This window comes from Lagenorhynchus albirostris, chromosome 6 (genome assembly GCF_949774975.1).
Source record: "Lagenorhynchus albirostris chromosome 6, mLagAlb1.1, whole genome shotgun sequence".
Classification (NCBI taxonomy): Eukaryota; Metazoa; Chordata; class Mammalia; order Artiodactyla; family Delphinidae; genus Lagenorhynchus; species Lagenorhynchus albirostris.
In genome coordinates this window covers 105,532,970-105,552,268 of record NC_083100.1, presented here as the reverse complement: position 1 = coordinate 105,552,268, position 19,299 = coordinate 105,532,970, and the positions used below count along the sequence as shown (strand labels likewise).

General features: G+C 39.3%; 1 protein-coding gene across 1 annotated transcript in view; it reads right to left on the bottom strand.

Annotated features, from left to right (window-relative positions):
• Positions 1–18,750, bottom strand: part of DPP10 (dipeptidyl peptidase like 10) — a 648,385-nt gene extending 629,635 nt beyond the window's left edge. Inside the window, exon 1 of the mRNA XM_060151528.1 lies at positions 18,679–18,750. Coding sequence (XP_060007511.1) covers positions 18,679–18,750 — 72 coding nt within the window. The remainder of the gene's footprint in view (positions 1–18,678) is intronic.
• Between the last annotated feature and the right edge of the window lie 549 nt (positions 18,751–19,299).

Below are 19,299 nucleotides of genomic sequence, written 5' to 3'. Positions count from 1 at the left end.
TGACGGGATGATAAAGTTAGATTTTGCCAGGGGCAAAACTTAAAATTCATCCATTGGCTATGTCATGAGATTCTTGTGGTAGCTAGGGAAACAGGGTTAGGTGTGCCACCTAACACAGTGACATCCTGGGGACCAGGAGAACCCTGACTTCCTGATAAACTGCTCTGTCTCACTGGTATCATATTATCTGACCTAAGATTTCCAGGTTAATTTGGAAAAGCAACAGATCTAACTTAAGAGATGCTGGATTAAAATGCATAGAAGGGTTTATTCCTCATGATAAAATCAAATGCTACTACTACCCAGTCTTCATGTATGAATATGTAATAATTAACTCATTAAGATTTACTTTAAGTCATATTCATTCACTTAGTATGAAATCACGAATTCTTCTGGCATTGCTTCATATACCTTTTCTGACTAGGTTATTTAGAGATCAGGAAAAATGAATTATGAAAGCGCTACTTGATTTTGATCAATGTACCCCCTAAACAGTGCCCCCATTCTCCTAATATCCCAAGCAGATCAAGAATTAGTGCCTGTTTTGAACTCTAACAACTGCCTCCCGTTTAGTAGCTTGACTTTCCCAAACCACTAGAAACAAAATGCTTTTTCCTAGTGTTTAAAGATTACCTGCCACCAAGTATGACCTGCCATAATTCAGGAAGTGCATTGTAAAGAACTGATTTTTCTTTAAAATTTTTCAGAGAAAAGGAGTTATTTGATTTTAAAGAGCTCTGGAATCTTTACAGAATCTTAAAAGAAATTTTAAAACTTTGTTTTCCCTATTGTTAAAAATCATTTAACTAAAACTTCCCTCTGTGAAAATGGTTGGAGCCTTGGAAGACCTGGTCATCCTAAATGGATCAATAAAACATTTCCTCACTGACATTCTTCTTCCTGGTGTGTTTCTTAATAATTTTCAGGACTACTTGGTGGAACACAGGGGAATATTTTGACCGAATAGATAATTTCTGAGTTTGAAATGGTTCTCAGCTTCTTCATTATATGAGGTTGTAAGGACATAAAAAGTCATGAATTTATAATTTATTGAAGTAATTTTTTCTTGAAAATAAAAAAGGATTCTGCAAAGGCTAAGGTCTTCCATCTCTCCCTCAACTATGATTATTCTCTTTCCTCTTCACTAGGAGAATAAGTTAACGGTGGCTGACAGCAACATATAGCATTTTTAGGCTAAATAAGAGATGAAAATGAAGTATAGTACACTCCTTAAAGAGATGTCTCCCATTTTACAAATTAGGTTAACCCCCCAGGATGCAAGAAAATGCAAACATGACATGTATTCAACATCACGTATTGAAAGTTTCCATATTACTTAATAAAATTACAGGAAACAGTATTTTCACAGCGCTGGGTCCTATCCACTGGCAGACTTTATGCTCTACAGTACCATTCATTCATCTAGTAATAGAAAATCTTCCTTATTGTTACAGAAAACCCAGGGTAATTTAAAAATTCTATATTAAAATTTCTAAATATTGTCTTAGTTCCTTAACATGAGTAACTCACTGGATATAAATCTGTCTTTGATAATATGACAATAAATGTCCCTTTCCTTTTATCTATCCACTGGGAAATGCTCAATAATTATTTGCAAATTTTTAGAACATGCAACTGCCGGCACTTATTCCTGAGTCGAATACTTGAAGGTGGGGAGGACACTATTCTCTTTTCAATGTGTTACAAGAATCTATTTAACATATATAGACCAAGGTTATAGAGATAAAAATATACATATACATAGATGTACAGCATCGAAGTGAATGCCAACAAATTAAATACTTCAATTCCAATTTTGCAAATGAGGAGCTAAGGTTCAGAGAGGTTAAGAGATTCCCAAGGTATCACAGCTAGTAAATAGAGAAAATGTCTTTTTGGTCACATACGATCATACATATCATAATAACGATCAACTGCTCACCTTTATTAAACTGAGGTTAAATGATTTATTAAATATTTAAACAATATTAAGTGATATAAATGATATGAAATAATTTACTTCATGGGGCTGACTGGGAAAGCATATTGGCTATTTGCTTTTAGAGTTCATGCTCTTATGTGCTCCATTAGATAATTTTTCAGGTGTTTAGTGAGCACATATCGTATTTCAGGCAGTTCCAAGATCATGGTTCTTGCCGTCTATATGCACACAAGTGCACAGGCACACACAAGCACCAAGACCGCTTATCAGTTTATGGGACACAAAGAGCTCTAATTCATCATGAATAAAAGAGGAAAATATGTTAAAGAAGCCAACTGTTAGAGAATCTATTTTGATAATACCCATAGATAACAAAAATATCATGCATTTTAAAACAAACATGTATGCTAGCATTTATGTAAAAAGAGGTGGCGAAAGATTTGGAATAGCTTTTATATACCACAGATGTCCCTGGAACAAAGAAAAGAAAAAAATGAAAACATTAATAGTGATGACCTATTAAGGAAATGATAGAATGCAAAATTGAGCAGCTGGGGAACAACTGTAGGAGGGAGACATCTCACTGTATATGTACTGATTTCGATGTTTGAACTAAGTGAATATGTTATTCAGAAATTAATGAAGACGACTGTGTGATTTGTTTAAAATCAGGAAATACAAAAATAGACTCAGTTAACATTGGTCACTGAGCTAAACAAAGTGACAAGAGAACTCTGCAAAATAAGGCTTAGATCTGACCCTTAGGTTGCTGAATAACCAGGGTGAAAGCATTCACTTTTTCATTCATTAAAATGATGAAGCCCATGTGTTGCTCAAGGTTACTGTGAGAGACAGGAAAGACAATCTTAAGTTTTTCTAAATTGTGAAGTTTACACACACACACCATATCCTACAGTTCTCATCATTTTTTTCACTAATAAAATAGTAGATGTAAGATACTTATCATGTAAAAGACACTAAAATTAGCTATGCCTAATTTTAATGTTGGCTTCCCATACCACACAAACTGAAGTATACGCTTTGGATATGGAAGAGTCATTTTTCTGTTTTAAAACATTCTGAGTAAACATGAAATTATTCATGGTGAATATTCTCAAAGTCATGGAACATAAAAAAGACAGGAACCATGCTCTTAGCACACTGCCTGACACACAATAGGTACTCACTAAACACCTGAGAAACTGTCTAGTAGAGCACGCAAGAGCATGGGCTCCAGAGGTTCAGACTCTGGTTCTGCTGCTGCGGTTCTTGGAAATCTCTTAACCCTCCAAACTGCAGCTTCTCATTTGCAAAACTGGAATAAAAGTAATCTATTACCTAGAATTATGGTGTGTGGCCCTAATCAAACTACTTTACCTCTCTGTCTCACAATTTCCTCATTTTTAAAATAAGAATGACAGTACTAACTTGCAGAGTTCTAAAGGGGATTATTACTGAAACTACGAGTAAAACTACTACTACTACTACTACTACTATTATCTGTGGAAAAGAATCAAATATGATTTACTGATCACCCACACACAGCAAATCACGGCCTCATTTTGATAAGGGAAAGCAACTGATACTTATTATAATATATATGATTGTATGTGACCAAAGATAGCTTCTCTAATTACTATCTGTGCTACCTTGGAACTCTCTTAACCCTCCAAACCGCAGCTTCTCATTTGCAAAGCTGCAATAAAAGTAATATATATTACACAGAATTATAGTGAGGCTTAAATGAGATATAGGCACTTTACCACTGCATGGTATATATGAATAGTACTCAAAACTTTAGCCACTGTCAGTGATAATAAAAATGTGATAATTTTAACACTAAAATTATTTTCCTTTTATAATACTAAAGTTACTTTGTAAATTTGCTACAGGCCCATCAGACTTATCTTCTATGACAGATGTCAGCCTGGGCAAAGCCATAAATTAGAATTCAAGAATCACTGATGCTGAGAAATAGTTTTACATAGAGCGTGGTCCAAAGACTAGAATCATGTTATAAATGCAAAATCTGGACCCCATTCCAGGTTCACCAGGTTAGACTTTACTTTATAACAATATCTCCAAATGATTCATATGCATGTTAATGTTTAAAAAACAAAGGTCTAGAAATAACTGTCTAATACAGTAGCTCCTAGTCACATATGGCTATATCAGTTTAATTAAAATTAAATGAAATTGAAAATCAGCTCCTCAGTGACACTAGACACAATTCGTGTTCAATAACCACATGTGGCTGGTGTCTACGATATTGGAAAACACATATATACAAGCTTTTCTACCATTCCAGAATGTACTATTGGACAATACTGATCTAGAGCATCTTTCCTAATACTCGGTAGGATACGTTTCTATAGGTAGTAAAAGATATTTTAGGAAATAAATCTTAGTAATCCAATAAGATTGTTTAAACCCCTAACTTTTCACCAAACGCCTTTATACATAGTACAAAAATACTCATCTGAACTTACCTTTTATTTTTTTTCACTCGGATTAGAAAACTGAGGGTCAGTTAAGGGAAGTGGCTTGCCCCACGTGCAGGTGATCATTCTCTCCAGAGATTCCCAGCCCTATTTCTACGTTTATGTCCTCCTGTCACCACCCCCTCACATTCATAAAGCCCTCATTTCCTCTTGCCCTGAATATCAGTTCTCAAGACACAGCCTCCCAAGTCACCATGGCATGTCAAATAAATACAGTTAGACCTAAATCATGACCACCCCCTGCTCAGCCTTAAAATTAAAAGACCAAAGGGAGTCATGGTGGAATTCAGATATATTCAGACAGATGAGAAGAGCTTTCTCTTGACAGGCAGTCAGGAAAGTGAGTGACAAGAGAAGGAACACTTAGGACTGTGTTGGGGATTACAGTATCTCTCGCCTCCAAAGGGCAGCTCGGTTTTGTTTCTTTACTTGCTTATTTGTTTTTAATTAGAGCCTCAGGTTTTGCAGATAAGCAAACAAAGGCTCAGAATAAAATATCTGAATAGACTTCACATGGCTAGGAATTCTCAAACTTGAAATTAAACCCAGAATGTATCATTTTTAAATTAATTTTTTCTAGTTTTAGTGAGATATAATCAACGTAACATTGCACGAGTTTAAGGTGTATGTCCAACATAATGATTTGATATATGTATTGCAAAATGATTACCACAGCAAGTTTAGTTAACATCCATCACCTTATATAGCTACAAATTTTTTTCTTGTAATGAGAACTTTTAAGATTTTCAGCAACTTTCAACTATACAGTGCAGTATAACCATACTCGTCATAAAAACAGAAAAACAAACAAACAAAAAAACAAAAACAAAGGGCAGCTCTGAAAGCCACCATTCCCAGGAACCACTACCACAATGCAACTTGATCAGACTTTATTTTGCTAAATCATAGAGAATGGCTTTTCACCTCCCTGTGTGCAATTATTCTACTTTATCTTCTCCACAGAGAGCTATTTGAAAGTATCAAACTGTTCTCTTCCATCCTTCAAAAACACCTGGACCAATTTGTTGGGACAAATCTGACAAGCAATGTTGGCTGACGGGCAACTTCACTGCTGGTGAGTGGGGTCTGACATTTAAAGCTCCACAGGGCTTGTAGAAAGTTATGATGAAGTTGCTTGGTTGCAACATCAAGTGTAAAGTTGGTTGCAACATCAAGTGTAGACCCAGACTGCACCATTTTTGTAAGGTCAGGATGTTAAGCAAATTTTTGAGAACTTGGAAATAAAACATAATTATGATTGCGTGTCGATCCTTCTAATGTCAAGACTGAGGAATTTCTAATCAGCCCACACAAGGATTATACAATTTAAGGAGAATGTCTCTTTCTTAGACTTACCATTTACTTTTGACATAGATCCAAAGTCTGTAAAGTTAGATGTTAATTGTAGAAGATAGGTTACAAAAAATTTCTGTCTGCTATAAAAGATAACCACAAAGGTTATCATTTAAATTCCCTATTGGATATTAACCAGTTTTGGATCTAATTTTGCAAACTTTGTATGCCATTGTTTTCCTGACTATATAAATCTCTCTTCCTCAAACGCTTTATAAACTAGCTTTACCATCTTGATGGTTCCTTTATTAATAAGTTAAGTCCTTGACATAATGTTCGCTGTATATTTATATGAGATCCACGATTTCTTACTTGATAGGGATCAGTGCTGCTTTACAGGTCGTATATAATCTACAGCATCTCTTCTCATTCTCTGCCACTTCATCCGAGAAATGAGAAACCGCAGAAAATCGAGGCTTCACACAACCATTACACACATGACCACCTGCTCTTTGATGCTTCCCGATAGGATTGATATATAATAGATCTGATCTTATTAAACCTACTGCCTAGAAAAAATTTTTAAATTAAAAGAAGAACTTTTAAACAAGCTGGAACCTTCCCATGTTAATTCTCATCCACCTTTACTTCTCTGACAAGAACACAGACAACCAGAAATGACTTCCATGATCCCATGATTGAGTGAGTCTCCTACCAACTCCCAACCCAGAAGTGAGGAACTCTGGTTTCTAATCTACTCCAGTTTCTAAATTCATCAGTGGGTATGACCTTGAACAAGTTAGCCTTTATCATTCTCAGTTGTCTTATCAGTAGACCAGGTGACTTAATCACCATAGTTAGTTAACCTTTTCAAAGAATCACATCTCTTATAGGGGCAAAACTAAAGGAAAATTACATTATATTGTTTAAAACGCTCAGAGTCAGAAACAGGGACACATAGCACTTGTTACTACTAATAATTACCATGTACGGATTTTATGCTCGCAATCTATTGGTTCCCATGCTCAGGTCATTTAATATGAAAATGCAGCATACTCATAAGAATAGATATTTTCCCCTCAAAACTTGGCTTTAGGGCTTCCCTGGTGGCGCAGTGGTTGAGAGTCCGCCTGCCAATGCAGGGGACACGGGTTCGTGCCCCGGTCCGGGAAGATCCCACATGCCGTGGAGTGGCTGGGCCCGTGAGCCATGGCCGCTGAGCCTGTGCGCCTGGAGCCTGTGCTCCGCAATGGGAGAGGCCACAGCAGTGAGAGGGCCGCGTACCGCAAAAAAACAAAACAATTTGGCTTTAAATATAATTCAGCAGACAGTAATGATAGCAGTTCCATGTTATCATATTTACTTAATTTTTTTACCACCTATATAGCCTCTTGGTGCTTTGTGACCTCCCTGAAACACCTTTTCCTGTTACAGACCGACTTATTCTAGAGTTTATATAACAATTATGGGCTTGTTATGCTGCATAGCTCCAAACCAGCAATTTTGTATCATGATGCTTTTGTCCTGGTTTTCGCCTTAACTAAAATCGCCTTGTGTGACGAATAAGCAATACAAAGCTGACATTTCTGAGCCCAAGCAGCTAATCCTAGATTGTATTTACCTATTTTCAAATATTTGCACCGTCTGTGATTCTATATTAGTTTTTTTTGGATTTGCCATTACAGCTCAAGGACTGTAGCTCTGAATAAGAATGAAACAGTACTCCAAATGTAGACTGTGTCAGAAGCATGAGAAGGATTTTAACCATTGAATGGAGGGAAGAAATCAGGAAAGGCAAATCCACATTCAGTTTTCCACCTTCAGAATGCAAACTTTGTTCATTTTTCTGCACTTATAAGGAATATAAAAATAAATGGATGCCATATATTTTACTGACCAACTCCTAATCCATGTTTGCTCTGGAGCCGGGATGAATCCATATAATCTCCATGTCAAAATAAAACAAGAGCTCAGTATTAAAGTTGCTCTGAAGTTTAATCAAAGTAACAGAGAAAAAACCTTTAAAGCTGGAACCTCCAATCCAGTGAAGCTTGATTGCCCATCCCTCTGCCTCTGTCTGGTAGAGCAACCCAATACACATCAAGGACAACAACAACAAAAAGCACAGCCACTTTCAGCATCCCCTGCTTAATAAACCTATCTCATTGCTAGTCTTCAGAACAATTCTGCATGGTAAGAATCATCCCATTTCCAGATGAAGTATTAAATTCAGAGAGAGACTGGGTAACTTGCTCAAACTAGTAAATAGAGTTTAAACTGAGGTTAGATTAATAGAAAGCCATAGTCCTTTCCACTAAAAAGAATTCTGTGTGACTCAAAACTACTTCTTGCTTATTTATTTTAGCAGGTAAAAGTTTCTCTGGTCTGGTATTAGAACTTGGGACTCCGACAAAATTATCACAGCTTCTAGAAGCAGCCCTGTCTTCCAAGAATTCCAGTGAATCAGAAGCCTGTTGTTTCTATTAACTTATCAAGAAAGCTCTAAAATTCACCTTGGTGCTTTCTAGGGTGCCAAGTGCATACCAAACGTAAAATAGATAGCTAGTGGGAGGCAGGCGCATAGCACAGGGAGATCAGCTCGGTGCTTTGTGACCACCTAGAGGGGAGGGATAGGGAGGGTGGGAGGGAGGGAGACGCAAGAGGGAAGAGATATGGGAACATATGTATATGTATAACTGATTCACTTTGTTTTAAAGCAGAAACTAACACACCATTGTAAAGCAATTATACTCCAATAAAGATGTTTAAAAAGTTTAAAAAATAAAAAAAAAGGGATTCATCCAATCACTCGTCTATTCATCAATGAATTGCAATTTCAACTGCTGAAAGAGGGTCAATGGGTCCTCTTTCATGCTGAGGGGAAGAGAAGAGGTTTAAGAATGCCTGTGTCTTCATGTACGGTGAGAGATGCTGTCGTTTCCTTGGAAGAGTGCATCTCACAGGTTACTCTCAGGATGGCTTTAGGACATTGGGGTGACTTCTTGCCATGGCAAGTTGGAGAAGATGCATATGCGGTTCTGTGAAGTTTTGCTGCCAAGTGCCAAAAAGTCTAAGGACCACTGGCCTAGAACCAACACATCACACTGGAAAAACCAAGAAATGTCAAGTGAGTTTTGCCTACAGATTCAAAGCTTTTAAGAACATTAATTTAAAAAACAAATTTTACTCTGACATCAAATGCTAAGGAAGGTGACTGTGCTACCAAGAAACTCTCAAAGGCTCTGTATCAATAGCTGACTCTGGCAGCAGGACACATGAAAAACGGCCATTGCTGAAAAGACCCCAAATCAATTATTGCTTCTGATTCTAACAAACTGTGTGATCTGAGACAGGCCACTCACCTCTGCACTGACTGTCTCCTGATTTGAAAACAAAGGCATTAGATTCAGCAATCAGAACAGTTTCTCAAAATGTTATCATCATTTATGACTTTATGGCTACTTGAAGGGAGAATTCGGATGAGCAAGGCCACTATGGACATCGCTATGTCCATCACTATGGACATAGTTTAGACATCAGGGAATCAGTCTTGGACAGAAACTGGATCTCAGAAATACAGAAAGGTAGAAAAAACTGGATTTGGATTTGGAGATGACGCAGATGCAAAGGGAGACGAAGGAATCAACATGACAATCCTGTAACGTAAGAAGCACTGATTCTGTGAGAACAGACATTTGTAAGGAGTGGCAGATGCAAAACACCCGTAATGCCACTGTGGCACTAATGTTCTGTAAACCCCATCTAGAATAATTATAAACAACCTCCACAGATGTGAATAAGGGTGAGTCTCTTCCATTCCAACTCCACGTTCAATTCACACCTGCCTATCACTGCCAACATGATTGTCAAGAAACGGAATACGCTTAATTCACAGGATCAGAGAAAAGGAGTAACTTTATGAAGATGATGAATATACCTTCAAACTATATTTTCTTTATATCTTAAAACATGTTTTGTAGTATTCTAAAAAGAAACAAACCAGTGAAATGCATGGTCTTTTTCCTTAAAATCACTAAAAGCTAATAGAGTCGATAGGAAAATCTATTCATAAATTCATAGATCCCAGGAAATGTAAATTATATGCTAACCTAGCAAAACAAATGACCTATTTCTGCAGTTTAGAAATTCTACATGAATTTAAGATTTTTCTATAGATTTTTGACCTCTATTCAAAAGGTGTCTTGATTCCTAATCCTGGATTCTGTGTCTAGGTGAGAAGAATCATTATGCAAGTTTATGAAACATTGATTGAAAGGGTTGCTTTATTTTTAAAAAAAGACTTTCTAGCACTTGTTTCAAAATATGTGAAATGAAAAAAAAAAGTCCATGTCTTGCATTAATTAACTCATATTAAAACCTTTCCTGGAGGTGAGATGTAATTAATGGAAACGTGAGTATCAGAATTTTCATTTACTCCATTCCTCTTGCAAAAAGTAAACCCATGTACCAATGACAGGAAAGGCCTGCTTCTACCCTGTACAAGCATTATTAATGAAACTTCGAGTGGTCTCTCTGGTCCATTCTTTGAAAATAAATCACAGGAGAGCCTGCCATTCAGGTTCTCAGTGATATAATTCAGATTTGTCATATTTATGTTTTCAGAGCAGAGACTTTCAAATGGAAGAAGAATCTTCATTTAGATCTTCATTTAGATCATTCAGATCTCAAAAGGGGGCTGGGAATAAAGATAATCAACGTGGCTTGTTTCCTCACTTTTCTTCATTTGCTCTCTTGTAACCTGATACATAGGTTTTTGCATTGACTTGTTAAAAATTGATAAGTATGATAAATTACAATAATATTCAAGTCAGATAATATACACCTTGGCTAGAGAATACATAGGCAGCTTGACTTGGCACTTCCAGATCAGAAGTCAGTTTTGATTATGCACTTTTCTTAAATTTCAACTCAACATATCATCGGCTCCCATATGCAAAGAATTTCTAAGGAAATTCAATCGTTTCTGGAAACCAAACTTTTGTAAAGAGAGTATTAAACCATGAGCACTTCAAAGAAGATCCTAAACAGGTGAGCAGCTAAAAACAGGAGAAATCAGTCAGGTTGTTAAAAATTTTTACCTAAAGGCTTACAATAAACCGACTGTAAAATACCCAGTATATTTAGATCATAAGTATGTATGTGTACGTGGTGTGTGTACATATGGTAATGTACACACACCACACACACATACATATATATTCAGCATTTTCATCAAGGTAAATGCAAAATTACCCTTGCAAAAGAATGAAATAATCTTCTTAGATGATTGAGAAGCATAGTAGCGATAAGAATAAAAATACTTACTAAGTGCTGCCTTGGGCCAGATATTGTACAAGCCCTTCATACAGACTGTCTCTCCCCATCTACTTCCTCTAAAGGTGAGGAAAAGGTTTTAGAGGGGTTAAAGCATTTGCCCTAAACTGCATGATAAAGGGAAGAAGAAGGATTCAACCTGCAATCTGTTGGACTCTGTTTTCAACCTTACATCATGTTGCCTTCTTCCCCAGAATATAATTAAATCTGAAAATCATTTGGCAATTCCAAAATATATTGTACAATAAAATGTGCTGTTCCGGTTAATGGAATAAGCATGTTATCTGAAAGTTGGTTTAAAAATTATTAATGCTGGGCTTCCCTGGTGGCGCAGTGGTTGAGAATCTGCCTGCTAATGCAGGGGACACGGGTTCGAGCCCTGGTCTGGGAGGATCCCACATGCCACGGAGCAACTAGGCCCGTGAGCCACAACTACTGAGCCTGCGCGTCTGGAGCCTGTGCTCCGCAACAAGAGGCCGCAATAGTGAGAGGCCCACGCACCGCAATGAAGGGTGGCCCCTGCTTGCCACAACTAGAGAAAGCCCTGGCACAGAAACGAAGACCCAACACAGCAAAAATAAATAAATTAATTAATAAACTGCTACCCCCAACATCTTAAAAAAAAAATTATTAATGCTTTAACAAATTTCAAATAAACCACGGGATGACAAACTTGAAAAGAAAATGAAAATCATTTTTTATTCTGTAGAAGATATTACGAAGAGTGCTGTTAACATCAATTATAGTTTAAAATAAAATGTTTATTTTAATCAGCTTTGGATACAAGTCAGTTTTCTGTATTTGGCCTGGCAGTGGGTGTTATATTTACCATCACATATGGGTATGTTTGAAACCTTGGAGATTTAGGACGGCTTAACTAAAACGAATCTACAGTAGAGGAGCTCTCTCTTAAGTGTCCCATTCTTTCCACTGAGCCTACTTCCCAGCTTTCTCTACTATCCTGGAAATGACAAGCCCTCCTTTAGTTAATATGTAATAAATGATAAGGATGTCTCTATCAGGTTGGGGAGGGGAGTGATAGGTACACAATTTAAAAGCCTTGGAAACAGGTGTTGTCTAGATGGAGAAAAGTAAAAGGAGATTAGTTATTGCCAAAAAGCTTGTGGATCAGGTCAAGCATAAACTTTTAACACCAGAGTGTACTGGGAATAATCAACACTGAGCTGTAAGACTTCTCAAAGCCAGGCAGCATACACGAGGGTGGAAACATTTCTAACTCTACATGAAGACGTGTTTATGAAGAAGTTTATATTCCCTCCATTATTAATTTGCCCTTTTTTGGAGCCTTTACAGGTCTTCAGATGGGAAGAGCTCCACCCTTTGCTAGTTGACGTATGTCTTCGTACATATACCCCCGTTATAATATTTCAGTAAGACGCAGACTTGATTAGAACACACGAAGTCACTCAGCAAGTATGAAAATATATGGAGGTAATTTTAATTGTCGCAACATCAAAAATGTTGTGTGTATTTAAATATTGCATAGGAATAACTGTAGAAAAATGTGTATAAAAAATCTTTCAAATTATGCTAAGCCCAATATTGGGTCACTCAGTCTCAACCCCAGTGACGGTAGGCGCACCCACACTGGGCTCCCTGCAGGGGGTTCCACTACTCTGCACATTCTCCTGAATGACTGAAATGACTGAAATCTCACCTCCTGAGATATTTCTATAAGTCACACCCCTTTTTTCTTCAAACTTCCTCTTTCTCCATGCTAATTACCAATATGAGTGCATTACATTGAAAACAATACGCGTATTTAGCAGCTAATTCCCCTGTTAGTGAGAATTAGCCAATGTTTACTTTCAGCCTGGTCCCTTACAGCGTAGGACAGTAAAAAGTGAGTTTTGATTGAGTGGAAATAAGGATGTTACAGAATATTTTGAAGTCTGCATTTCTGCCAAATCAGGCTAGATGCCTAACCCAATAATTTTTATTACATTATTAAAATATTTTTATGCATGTGCAAACTCATATGTAATCATACACATATGTGCACTAAACAATGCAATACTCAGTAAAATGTTAAAATAATATACCAGCTGTAGGTGATTCAGTGATCCTCTAAGCTTTGTTTTCCCCTAGGCTCCTGTTCCTAGACTGTAAATTTAATGAGAGTATTGGTATGAAACAAACATTATTCAAAAGCTTTAACATATTCTTTCATTCAGTCCTTACCACAAGCATGTAAAGGATCTGTAGTCACCTCCAGTCACAGATGAAATACAGAAAATGAGTTATCCTGCCCCCCAAAACACAGCAATGACTGGCCAAGCTGACATATGAACTTGAATCTGTGCTTTCCAGTGCATAACCTATAGACAGTAGTAAAGAAATACTCCTGGTTGACGGCACAAAAGCTCACAGTCCTAGTTGCAACGTTCTAGTTTTGTGTATGTTGGTAAACTGTGAGTAAATCTAAAATATGCCTGTAAGTACTAGGAGCTTAAAACATTATGTAATTATAAATGATTCAAGGAATGAAAACTGGGAAATAGCTTTATTTTTACTCAGAGAAATTTGGTTTCAGTGTTTTGTTTCCAATGCAATGCACTTCATAAGATAATGCAGCATTAATATTTAATAATACAATTTTCTTTAACTTGTTTTTAATATAGTTTAATCTTTCTTAAATGTGCAATTTGCTCAGTCTTTGAAATAAACAGAGAGATTAGAAGCTTATAAGCAAGGAATGTTTTGTGGTATGTTCTAAACTCAGCAGATACAATGTCATATATATGCAGTAAGATATACATAAAATATATATAATAAGAAATTGAGGGATGGTAGGAAACATATAATATCTCCTAAGTTATAAAGACTTCTACATAGCACCTGCATCAAATGTCTTTCATAACCAAATCATATAGAATTCTTCCACCAATAAGATAGTATATATTTTATGTTGAACGTTTAGAAGTAATAAACCTTCTATTAAATAAAGTTTTTCAACATGGTTTCTAAAAGCTATTTTTGAGGTTCTGAGTTAAAAACAATACTTTATAAACTAAATTATAACGTGTTTATGTATTAGTAAGGGAAAAAAGGAAGAATAACTTTTTTATGAGTTCATTAAGCATACATTTGAAAATTTTAATCAGGTTTGCTTGACCAAAGTTGAAATAAAAATAGTGAATCCTAATTTCTCTATGAAAACATTTTAGGTTAATGTTACATAAAAGTCAAATGTATCATAGGTATTTTACAAAAGGCATTTTATACATTACATATTTAATCGCAATTCTGATCATGAATTATTTCATCAAGAGGCTGCTATGTGCTGAACTGTAAGTGACTGGATTTCTACCAGAATGAGTTTTGTTGTTGTTGCTGTTTATTTTTTTATGCATAACTAATGCTGCCTCTACAGCCAAAGAGTTGTTTATAAAAATACACTTTTTAGTCATACTTCAGAAAGTGAGGTTATGGGTTTTTTCCTTGTTTGTTTTTGTTTTTGTTTGATTTCGTTTTTTTGGCGCCGAGGACTGTCAAACATTTTAGGAAATACTTTTCCCCATTGGACTCAGCAAAAGGGTGCCACCTGGTGGCAACGCGGGCAAATTCTAAACCAGGTCTAACTATAAAAATGTACTTGTTTAGGAAGCCTTGAAAGTCTCATCATTACCAAGGGCAAATGATATGAAATTTTTTTTTAAGTTACTATGTACTTATCAGGGTATATCTGGTTCTTTTTATATTATTTTAATCAATAGAATAGATATTAAGTTAACTTTTAAATTTCAAGAGATATTATTTACATTTATAGTTGAAGCTTTAAACAAATTCTTTACTTTATAATCACGGTAAATTTGTACACACACATACATAATATTTGCAATTCTTCTGCATTATGCTAATCGGAGTGTGTTGAACTATAACTGTGTAGAGGTTAGAGGTGGAGCTTTTTTAAAAATTAATTTATTTATATTTTTTATCTTTGGGTGCATTGGGTCTTCATTGCTGCTCGCGGGCTTTCTCTAGTTGTAGCAAGCGGGGGCTACTCTTTGTTGTGGTGCACGGGCTTCTCATTGTGGTGGCTTCTCTTATTGAGGAGCATGGGCTCTAGGTGCACAGGCTTCAGCAGTTGTGGCTCATGGGCTCTAGAGCACAGGCTCAGTAGTTGTGGCGCATGGGCTTAGCTGCTCCGGGACATGTGGGATCTTCCCGGGCCAGGGCTAGAACCCGTGTCCCCTGCATTGGCAGCTGGATTCTTAACCACTCTGCCACCAGGGAAGTCCAGAAGGTGGAGCTTTAGACTTAAATGAGCTTATTTTTCTTAAGTGCCATAGACTAGGGCTATGTCTCATCTCTACCACTTATGAAGTCAAGGTTGATCAAGTTGCTTAGTTTGTTTAATCCTCTGTGTTCTCATCTCTAAAACAGGAATAACAACAAGACCTAACTCAAAAAGTTGCTTCGAGGATCAAACAGAAAAATGCATTCATTGAATGTTAACTTATCAACCCAGAGGACAGTACTCAGCACACGGCAAGCATTCAGGAAGTGATTTCCAAACCTAGTAAGTTACAACTAGCCACTCAAGATTTTGTATCCCTTGATGTAAAATGAATATTGATTATACGCTAAGTGGGAATGACTGTTTCTACCAATAGCAAACATTTATTTTTAGACATTTTGTAAATATGGAGTGTCATAAAAACAACAGAAGTAACTGTTATAAACATTTATTTAACCAATGAAGCTTTAAAGGCAAGACTACTGAGATGATAAAAATATCTCCAATGATTCAGAACGTTAATAAAAATATTCACTTCCTGTTATTCTTGCTGCAGCTGCTCCCAGAGGAAGGGCTGCCTCTGGTCATGGCACCCTGTACCAGAGCAGATAAGATGAAACAGGGACGTCTGGCTCTCTAAAGGACCATCACAACAACCAAATTATGTGGTTCATAACCATTTCACCCAGAGGAAAGACTATGGTCTTCTGCGGCGCTGTAAGTGGAAATGGGCATTTGATGGCATCAGGACAAGGCATCTTTGAGGTTTCATAAACATCTCTACCACAGAAAGCACAGGACCTTTCTGACAACATTCAAAAGCTTAAATCACTCAAAATCAATACCTACTAAGTGACTAGTTGGAACACGCCCCTTATTTAACCATTAAGTAGAACCTCATAAAGCTACAGTTTTAGATAAATTTGTGAATCTTTTTTTTTTTCCAGAAATATCGCAGAAACTTGAACAATCAGTCATGTCTATATGGAGGTATTATATCTAGGACCACATGAGAGTTGTCTGACAACTGCAGAATTAGGTCACAATGACTAATACTGTTAATAAAAATTTAGTAATCTTAGAAGAAATAGCTTAAGCACTGACAGCAATTGTCCACATCATCTGGTCATGATTTCACATGTCAAGCTTTAGACAAAGAATAGACTACATATAGGTATTTTCTGGGAGTGCTTGGAAAACCTCCAATGGGATGCTGCCATGTATATTTCAGTCTTTCTTTTCCCTTGAGAAATCAATCTCTTTCATTTTAACTCAAGCGTAATATGCATACCATTGACATTTTAAAATCATGTCAGTGCTCAGAAAGGCACTTTAAAAAACTCAATTAAAACAAGAGTTCTGCAAATGGCCACTCCCTGACTATTCAAAGTGACCATAAACAAAAACGCACACTAACAAGAGAAACAACGGATTCAAACTTGAATCTCTGTCTTTATATGAATTTTAAGTACCAGATTCGTTCTGACAAAAGGCTTTGCTGTCTATATACTACTTGTCCACCATTTACATATACATTTTCAGCTTCTGTGTGCTCTGCTTTGCTTCTTCTTCCCCACCTCCACCACCACTGAACTGTCTGCAGCACCTCAAGTAACCAGCTGGTGTCACAGGTTAGTGAGCAAAGATTTCACGTGGGGACTCTCACCTGACTAATCATTCTTATTGGTAGCATCATTCCAAGAGCAGTAGAGAGGCTCAGTGGCTTGTTAATGAAGTTTAAGGGCTGTCAGTCTGAAAGAGGATATTAAACCCATGTTCCTCTCCTGAAATTATTTTTATAATCTGCTAACCAGTTGTTACTTTGTGATGTGTGCAGGAGGGAGCAGGGAAAAGAGGTATGAGGGGAAGGGACATATAGTGTAATACAAATGTTTTAATAATCTCATATTTATCTCAGGGTAGGGAGCAAAGAGGATGTTTAAGAAAACAACTGCTTTGTAAAAACTGCAACATTCATCCCAGTAAAGGGATGAGGAGCTGTAAGGCATTGAGTAATCCTCACCACCTGTGTGAAACATATGTGAGGGAAATGAGAAGGGGAGGGAAAAGGAGAAGAGAGAGGCCACTAGGCAGAAGCGATGACCAGGACTAGAATATTAATAACAGCAGCCCTGGCGTCGCCTCCTCTGCCCACCCCCACCCCGGCCACTCAGGACGATTTGGACAGCTCCCCTTCACTAGTTCCTCAATGCTTAGAATATGCGAAGAGCCGAGATGCTACTGGAGCCTCGCTGTTTGCACCCCCTTCACCCATGTCTAGCAGTGAGCTAGGAGTGTCTCTGCCAGAAATGCGTCGGGCGGCCTTCAACAGTGCACTCGGGGCAAAGCGACCATCTCTGTACCCCGGCGCCTCCCTTCTCCAGCTCCCTAGTTATCCGCGGACCTAAGTGTAACCCTCTAGGTTCAGACTCTCTAATTCAGGTAAACGTGACAGCATCTCGACCCGGCTTCTCACAGCCGCCCTCTTCTTTGCCAGGGCACCTCGGCGCTCCCGACCCTCCAACTTTGGGAAAAAGCGACACCAAACTCCCGAGTCACCCCAATCCAGGGGCAGAAACGAGATGGAGATTCACCATATGGTTATGCTACAGATCCCCAAAGACCGAAACACAAAGGGGGTGGCCGGAGCGGAAAGACGGAAAAGCAATTAAAATAACCCTCAGCCAGCACAGGGCACCTCATCTCTGCAGACACAACACATCTGGACCCAACAAATCACTAAAGCCAGTATCCTTCCAGTTCCCCCTAATTATGCCTTTTTGCTCCAAGCTCCGTTCCAAGCAGACCACCTCAAAGGTGTGCGCCCCCGTCCCCGTCTCCTCAAAGGAAAAAAGAAAGGAACGGAAAAACTCTGCCGGCCTAAAGGTCATTCGGCTACTCGGGTAGCTCTGGCCAGCGCTCGTCTCACGAGCTACGTGAAGACAGGGCTCGAACCCAGCAAGTGGACGCCTCCAGGCGCGCAGCAATTCCTCCAACGTGCGTTACTAGGAGCCAAGAAGCCCCCATTCCTTGGCCCCGGCCACCTCTCCCTCCCTCGCTCGGGGGCCCTCCCGCTGGGGTTCCCTGGGCCACCCCAGCCTTTACCTCTCTCCCCCCTTCCCCGCGGCTCTCCACCGTGCGCATCCTCTCGCCCGGCCCCGGAGCGCGCTCAGATGCTCTAACTTCCTGCGGAGTCCATGCATGAGCTGAGGAAGAGCCTTGGAACTGGGGCGGAGGGAGGGTGGGGAGAGTGAGGCGTGGGAGCCGAGCCCGGGAGGAGGGGCGGGGGGAGCGCGGCTAGCAGTCTCCCTCCCCTGGCGGGCCTGGCCGCAGCTGCCAACTCTCACCTGGTCCGCCGACAGAGCCTGGCTCGCCCTGGCCCCCGGGGTGGGCTGCTGCTCCGGCTTCATGGCTGTCATCGCCGGCGGCCCGCGTTGGCGCTCACTTCCTCGCGGGCACTTCAGACTCGGGGTCCGTCACTTGGCAGCGATCGCATGTCACAGGCGCCCGACGCTCTCCGAATTGGAGGAAGGGAAAGCGGCAGCGACGGGGTGGGGGGAGGGGAGCGATAGGGAAGGGAAGAAGAGCGGCACCAGGCAGGCTCCCCCCTTCGGCTACCGCAGACCCTCTAACTCCCCACTCCCCCCGCCCCTCACCACCCCAAAGCGCTGAGAGCCTTGGAGACCAGACACCAGCAAGAGACAAGTTAGTGGAGCGGCGAGCGGCGGGCGAGCGGCACCTGACCGCGCTCGAGCTTTGTCTCGCAGTCCCGGAGGAGCCCGGCTCGCATTCTACCGCAGTCCGCGCCCCCCGCCCACCCCCCGGGGCTCCCCGCGCCGCGCTCAGCCCGCCAGGTGGAGCAGCCGGGCGCCGCGCTCCAGCATCTCCCCAGTAACCGCAACGCAGGAGAGAGCCCTGCGCCACGCGCCAGCTCCCCACACGCTCGACCAAGGCTGCCAGGCTCCACG